This window comes from Tigriopus californicus, chromosome 10 (genome assembly GCF_007210705.1).
Source record: "Tigriopus californicus strain San Diego chromosome 10, Tcal_SD_v2.1, whole genome shotgun sequence".
Taxonomy (NCBI): domain Eukaryota; kingdom Metazoa; phylum Arthropoda; class Copepoda; order Harpacticoida; family Harpacticidae; genus Tigriopus; species Tigriopus californicus.
In genome coordinates, this window is record NC_081449.1 from 11,682,313 (window position 1) to 11,690,352 (window position 8,040).

At 42.3% G+C, this 8,040-nt stretch overlaps 2 protein-coding genes across 2 annotated transcripts in view; one reads left to right on the forward strand and one right to left on the reverse strand.

The window, feature by feature from the left end:
- Positions 1-1,860: 1,860 nt before the first annotated feature.
- On the reverse strand, positions 1,861-3,538 carry LOC131888510 (RNA-binding protein 1-like; the record flags this gene model as incomplete). Its single annotated transcript, XM_059237383.1, is given in 2 exon segments — positions 1,861-2,517; positions 2,594-3,538. Coding segments are annotated over 2 exon segments (546 nt in total). The 3' UTR covers positions 1,861-2,193.
- A 2,766-nt stretch (positions 3,539-6,304) lies between these two features.
- LOC131888411 (pre-mRNA 3'-end-processing factor FIP1-like) overlaps positions 6,305-8,040 on the forward strand; it is a 4,791-nt gene continuing 3,055 nt past the window's right edge. Inside the window, exons 1-2 of the mRNA XM_059237259.1 lie at positions 6,305-6,683; positions 7,367-7,835. Of these exons, the coding sequence (XP_059093242.1) occupies positions 6,525-6,683; positions 7,367-7,835 (628 nt within the window). The 5' untranslated portion in view covers positions 6,305-6,524. The remainder of the gene's footprint in view (positions 6,684-7,366; positions 7,836-8,040) is intronic.

Consider the following 8,040-nt stretch of genomic DNA (forward strand, 5'->3'; position numbering starts at 1 on the left):
CCTTTTTGCATCTCTGTCGTTTATGGACATCGCAAATCTCAAGAGCAGTCTCTTCTATGCTCTTACTCTTTCTGACCTCTGTGACCTCTTTGACTACAAGGGGCATTTCTGTCAAATCAAGAGTGTCAGTGCCTGTGTCCCTTTTGCCTACATTTGACTGGTTCATCCCACAGTCAAGTAGTGGCTGGGTGTGACCAATCCAAGTTATTAAAGCTTCCATAATGAAAGGCTTATTGATAGAGGATGAAGTTTTCCCATCCAAAACCAGCTCAAGACAGTTCCTAGCCCCTTCAGAGAGCCCCTTCAACAAAGCTTCCATGGTTATTGAAAGCAAGGCTATTTGAGGGATCCTAATTGAAAATACTGGAAACTTGAACAAAGAATATGGGGAAATATTCTGGAAGCCTCCTTCAGTGTCAAGAGAATAACCGTTAGAAATGAGCGAGCGGAAAATGAAAGATGAAAAAGTAAAAGAAGAAGAAGAAGAAGAAAAAGAAGGAGAAGAAGAGGACAGAGCCAAGAGAGCAAAACAGAGAAACCAGCGCGTGTGAATGAGAATCAGCTGTAGAGCAGGTAAACAACACACGTGCTAGTTGGAAACCAAGGAGGAACGTACTCCCTGGGGACAGAAAAGAAGAAGAGAGTAGGTGATTACGTTAGGTTGGGCTACCAACAGAGGAGAAGAGTTAAGAGTCGTCGACTACGATGACCTACTCTTGGCTGACCAGCTAGCTAGCCTCAACCAACATACACCAACTCGACTACAGGAACAAGCTAACATCAATGGAATGGAATCGAACAAAAGAAGGTTCTGGAACCCAATTTTGTATTGAAAATAGGAAACTAAACTGATTGTAAACAAGAAAAATCGACTACATTTACAAGTACATGAAATGAACAGACTAAACAATAAAAACAAAATGAACTACTCCTTAAGCCAAAAATACATGAAATAACCTAGAATTGGGATAAAATATATTGACAGACGAAAAAAGTGAAATACGACATGAGCATAAAGATAAAAGATATAAGACTAAACTACTAGAGATAGGAAGAAATGAAAGCTAAAGAACAAAAGTGTCTAACCTTAAGCAGCCACGCGACCACTTACACAACACAAAACACTCAGACCGGCCGTTTGAAAAGATCAGGCACAACAAAATGTTGCGACTGCTCTCAACAAAAGACGGGACTGTGGTTTGAATTAAAAATTGCTCCATCATGAAAAAGAAACCTTTTTCGCCACAAGGCTAAATGAATTGTTCTTTTCCAAGAAATCTTTTTCCAAAAAAACAAAGTTTGGACCCAACTAAAAAAAGCTTTAGTCGAAGAGAATTTATGTTCAAATTAGAGCTGAGCAGGCGTCTTCAGCTACAGTTTCCCATCTTTGCATTTCCTTTGAAGTGACGAAATTCCCACTTTTGGATTTGCTTGTGAACTTCAAAATTCCCACGCTGGTTCTTCTTTTGAATAACAAAATTCCCACTTCTGGATCTCCATTGAAGTAACGATATCCCCACTTTTGTATTTCCTTTTAAGCAATATACTTCCCACTTTTGCATTTCCATTCAAATAACAAAATCCTCAGAAGTATTGAACGAAGTACTTGACTTATCAACAAGTTTCCCTATGTGTATTGTGAAAAGTGAAAATGTTTTAAGCATTTGGTTCTTTCTCAAAAACATCGGGTCACGCCAAGTACATGTTTCTCTCAAAAACGTTACTTAACGACTCACAAGGTCAAAAAGAATCGATTAATTGAAGCCAAAAGAAATGTGGAAGAATTCGGCGAGCATTAATGTTTTTCTTGTAAAAACGGAAAGTTATCCGAACCTTTAAAAGAGAAACGTAATCGTTGAAAACACCTCAATACATTTATTACACGGTATCGCGATCTGAGCGTTACAGATAATCCAGTAACATTTGAGAGCAAGCTAACTCGGAGCTTTTGACAACACTTCAAGGAATACGACTCTCTACGGAGTAAGGGAGAAAAATCCCTCCGAGGGGTTCGAGAGCGACGACAGCGGATTGAATCTGCTGTCAGAGGGCGACGGGGCAAAAGTGAGAAGTTATGATTTTCGAGAATACTAAACACTAAAATCGGACGCAAGGTACAATGGGTTGGGGGATCATTCTTTTTGGTAGATTGTTTCAATTCAACCGAGTAGTCAAGAGGTAATCTAACTCGACCTAATCAGATCGAGAACCTGAACGGGATCGGGCCCGTCCTATTCTTCCTGGGCGTCCAGTAGGGCTTCCTGAGCGAGAGCGAGATCGAGACATCGAACGATAAGACGGAGAACGACGTCTGCGTCCACCGCCACCTCCTCCTCCAGCCACAGCACCTCCACGGTCTCGGCTACGAGACCGAGATCGGCTACGTCCGCCTCTATAACCGCCCCCACGGCCCATTTCTCGTCCACCTCGTCGATCTCCTCGGCGTCCACCGCCTCCACCTCCACCACCGCCCCCACCTCGGCTTTGACCACTGGACATTTCAACTCGGATCCGGCTCTGCCAAGGGGAAAGGAACGTAATTTGAAGCCAGTGTAAACACTACAACAGAACAGAATTCGAATGACTGACTCACCCCGCACAATCTAGTGCCGTCCGTGCCCCGGACAGAATCTTCGGCATCACGAGGATCTTCGAACTCGACGAAAGCGAAACCGGGCGGGTTCCGAGCTACCCACACATTTCGTAGGGGTCCGTACTTGGAGAAGGCGTCCTCCAATTCGTACTTGGATGCGTTGTTGCCCAAGTTGCCAATGTACACCTTGCAGGTGATATCCCAGTCGCGATGTCTGGACATGCTGAAAGAAGGCTCAGGCTCATTTCGTGGTTCACAATAGGATTGCAGAGTCGGCAAACAACACCAGGAGGACAAGATGAGGTTGTAAAAGTTAAATTGGCTAGCCAATTCTTTCCCCAGATTAGCGTAGATCCCAAGAGCGCAAAGACAAGGCTCATGCCAGACAAAGATTTCGACTACGTGGCCTACCAACAGAGTTTGTTACAGAAGTATTTCTGTGTCCATGTGTTTCATTTTGTGTGTCCCGATATGGGGATGTGTGCGCTCAGCATATCATAATCGAACTGCAACCACTCCACACAGAAGTGAGCCCCCTTTTCATGAAGGGGAAGAAAACCAAGGCATCGCCCCAAAGACTGGCCCAAAACAAAGACAATTCGCTTGATCATCATCATCATCATCGATACAAACCTCACCCATCATCTAGAGCTGAATTGTGTGTCGAACTAGCCGAGGTTGAGAGGCGAAGAAGAGTTTCAATTGCAGTTTAGGGGCAGAATTGCAGTTCGAGTGGGTGGAGGGGGAGGGGCGGGAGTAGCAGGAGATGAGAAGGTGAGAGTGTCAGGTAGGACGATTTAGGAGCCAACCTCCAGCATCATAGTGTTTGTTTTACTCGGCGAAGGCCGACTTCCCAACGACCAGAGGCTCCCGAGGACGAGGCCTAGAACAGAACCTAGGGCCTATCCTGGGTGCTTTGGTCGCTGATAGACGCCGCCGGGTTTGAAACCGGGTTTGAAACCGGGAGTGGTGGCGAGGTGGTTGGGGTAGAAGAGAACATGCCCCGAATTGGACGTTGGTGGAAGTACTCGTAGCAGGTGTGACGGTAGGAGCAGTAGTTTCAATCATGATGTAGTAACAGATGAATTTGCGCGAAGGGCGTTGAGAAGTGGGCTGCTACCTTACGAAGTGTCGTATTTATAAGATAAACTTGAGTTGAACGAGAAGGAACGTTGGGGGCGTGGTTTGTAGCTGTGATGACTAATTGCAGGAGTAGTAGTAGCAGTAGTAGTAGTAGTTGCTGTGGTAGTAGTAGTAGAGTAGTAGTAGAAGAAGTAGTAGTAGTAGTAGTAGTTGGAGCAGAGCTGAGGCTGCAAAAAGGTCGTGCGATCAAAAGAAAACAAACGACGTCAATACATCAGGCTACCTATCAATTCGAACTGCTCTCGTCATTTTTCTTCAATGCATTTTATGATCCGTCTGGCTGGACCAAAGTCGCAATTGATGCCAGACCTTAAAAAACAATTGATCATTTGCTCAACGAGTGACAGATTATCAATTTCTTTCTGTGTCTTACAAAGCTTGTAAGCAACTTTTCCATCCAAGGGGCCAATGGGCCTATTATTACGTATTTATCAGTGTATAAAATGAACAACAGATGGCGCTGTGGTTTCATAGAACTAACGTCGACCAAAAAGAACTGTTCCAAACGGCAAAAAATATCTCGTGACAAACCCCCTTGATGAATTAACCACCGGCAATCACAAGTAATGGTCACCCACAAGATAACGAAACTCCCGACCCCCCTCCCCCTCCTCCAAGTACATCTAAAATCCCCGTATGGGAAAAGACGATTTTGTTTCACGTTAGAGCCTACATCTGCTGTGATCAAAATTTGGTATTGGGTGGGAAAAAAAGGACTTTCAATGTAGCGATATACGTTAGGCTACCTTAGAGGATTACCTGTGTGTCTTGAATAACTTGAGGGACGAAAAGACGCTGAAAAGGTGCCGGATTCTTGGGATGAAGCAATGCGGGTCTGACGGCGTGGTGGCGTCTTCTCAAAATGGCGTGTGCACAGGGACGCCGTACAAAAACATGTTGAGGTGATTAGGTCAGAGCCGAGGAAAATTGAATGTGACTCACAGGACAATTTTAGGCTTGGAAAGTAATGTTAGGATATGTTTTAGAATTTCAATAAAGTTGAAAGCACTTCAGCATTTCACTTACTTTTGGCATTTTATACTTGCTAAATTCCCACGTACTTCTTATGTCAATTGTGCGGCTTTTTATGGCGACACTGATTTTGGATTAGGGCAGAAAAGGGCCGCTCTAGTGGTCTAAGACCGTCTAAGACTCAATGGATCTGCCGTAACCATGAGAAAAGAAATCACTGAACAAGGCGAGAAAAAAATGATTCTGGAACGTATGATTTGACATTTGAATTGTAATTTAATAAGGTTGAATGAAAAGCTGATTCATTTAGATTATCCAATATTGATTAAGCTAGGTTTTCGCTATTGGTTTTTTCCCATCAAACCGTATTTCACAAAACAAGCACAGCCAAACAAGCATTGCTCAAACTGGGAGAGCACGGAGAGGGCTGATCTGCATAGAGAATAAAAAGTAAGATTGAATGCAACCTCAAACTTGCCCAACTCTCCCGAATTTGATCAATTTGAATTTCTATGTTTGGAAACCTTTTCATGATAAGCTTTTGATTTTATCATCTGAACTTTGGGATTTTTTTTGGTCCAGAATGTCTGACAGACCTTATTTGATTTTTCTTTCAAAAAGGAAATCAAATTTAAAGGCAATATGGATTACTGACAGACCCCGATGGTTGGCCGAGACCCCTATGGTTGGCCGAGATCCCGATGGTTATTTATCCTATTCCCCGAAAAGGGAGATGGTGTGATTGTATGCTCATGCTCGCACCTATCAATCTAGTCACTATATAAGAACCCAGTCTAGTCAGAAATAAACAGTCATCTCAATACTCTCCCAACGAGAACATGACAGTATTCCATGAGACACTTTTTGAAACAAAAATATTATATGGAAATTCAGACAATCCTTGAATGGAAAGGCAATTTAGCATGTATTTCAATCATTCAGTAAGCATTTTGAATTATTAACTCAATACAGAAAAATTCAAGCATTGAAATGAATTTTACTACCAACATGTCAGTTCAAGAGATACACTTTCCTATTACAAGTTGATGCCATCCTTGTTTTTGATTGATTTTTTTCTTTTTTTTTTCAACACTAGAAAGCAAATTGCTATTCTAAGAGCGTAATAATGAATATGTGTTTTATGAATTAAGGCTCGTTATTTTTTTTTCAGAGGCTACACAAATAAGCATCTCGCTACAGAGGATGCAATTGGCTATTATTGAAATAAAGCATGATGTGTTGTTTAATTTTAAATATCAATCTTTTATGTGATATTCATTCTACCAACGAATTTGAGTTGGCTCAATATTGCCATCAAAACACATTTTTGCATCCATATTCACGCAAAAACGTTTTCAACAGCAATATGAAAAAGTAACTATTATCTTTTTGGGTGCACGCATTTTGTCGGTCTAAAAGAAATTGAAAGATGAGAAATGAGTCTTTAGCATCAACCGTTAGAAGAATGAAGAGAAACTTACAATTTGAATTGCATTTTTTGCACCATATTTGTCCATTCCTAAAAGCCTTGGTGTTTTTCCTCTCTTATACTTCCGCGCTCTATGATTGTGCTCAGCAACCTAAGTGAGACAGACGCCTTAAGCCTTAAGAGAAGTTGGGTGAGCGACCAATCCGGTGCTGTTCATCCACTCACCCATCCACCCATCCATCCATCCATCCATCTATCCTGTCCGTGTGCATCAACCGAAGCAGGCCACCTAATCTCAACGCTCAGAGCAGACCCACACGCAGGAACGGTTGAGTTGTGGCTGACGGGACGGCTGAATTTAGCCGTGATTGAGGCATTGATTTCGCTATGGCTGACGAGGAAGATTTTCTGTACGGAGGCGGACCCGAAGCCCAAGAAGACGAATCTCAACCCCTGCCCGAGGAAGCCCGGCCCACCAACGGGCCAGCGGCGGCCTCGGATCCATCAGGGGAGCACTCCTCCCACCATCAAGTTGAAAACGCTCAGGTGAATGATGATAACTTCGATAACTTACCAAGTTTGGAATTCGACCCAATTTGGCTATGAAAAGCTAGTCGATTCTTTAACTGAACGCGTTATTCGCCACTGATTGGTTGTTTTGCAGTTTCTGAAAAATAATCTTATCCAATCCAATCAAGTTGAATAGTTTAAGTAGGTGAGAAGAGTTTTTAAACCTACGATTTCCAACTGTTACATGTAGAGTGAATGGATGATATAAAAGTAAATCGTCTTCAATGTCAACCATTCAAATTTTAGATTTCATTATTTTATTCGTATGTTATGCAAAAAAAAGAAGTAGAACAGTGAGCTTATTTTAACGTTGATGTGGTGTTAAAAAAATACCTATCATTCATATCTGACGAGTAAAGACTGAAGGCAGAAAGATAATGGAATTAATGTCCTTTAAAGGACTGTTTAGGTTTGTTGAACTCTGATCAAATTAAAAAATGCTTATTTTGTGTCTTTTAATGTTCCCAAGTTTAAAAATAACCTATTTAATGGAAATTTCATTAAACGCCTGCCGTAAACCTGCATGATTAAACAACTTGCCATGGCACTGGCTATTTCCAATTTCATTACATCTAAGTGCAACATTAACATCGATGTATTCGTGCCTTTCACATGCATAACATGATAATTGTTATTTATGATTAAACTGTTTTCTGTAGGGAGAAAGTGACAATGGACTGAACGATTTGGATGACATCGATGACAATGCCGGCAATGGCGGGGAAGAAGAACAAGACGATGAAGTCAATACTAAACCTATTTTAAGTGGAGAAGATCCCAATGGAGCCGGTGATAACGAACCCGATGAGATGAATGGGGAGCCAGTGGACAAAGACAAAAATGGGGATTCCAACGATGAGGAAGAGGACGACGACGACGATGATGATGACGACGACGACGACGACGACGACGATAACATTCAAATCTCGATTGATCAGAACAAGATTGATGAGACGCGAACATCCTATCAACATTTCGGCATCAAATCCTCGACCGTGCGGACACTGCCTGGCAAAAAGGAGGGCAAGTTCAGCACCGAGGAATTTGATCAAGTGGGCGCGGTCAATGGCACACCCGTTCAGGAAATGGATATGGAATCGCTCGAGGAGAAACCCTGGAAAAAACCCGGTAAGATCAATAACTTCTGAACAAGGACTTTCAGCTTTGATGTTCCGTCAAGAACTTGTGTGAACGAAGTGGTCGACATGTAGCTAGGGAATAAGTATTCATTCAATGTATATTTAGCTCGGAACCCCGTTGTTCAGAGTTATTCAGTTTGTTTTCCTTGATCAGTTGTTTCGATCTAATCCAAAAGACTATTATTGGGGGGGGG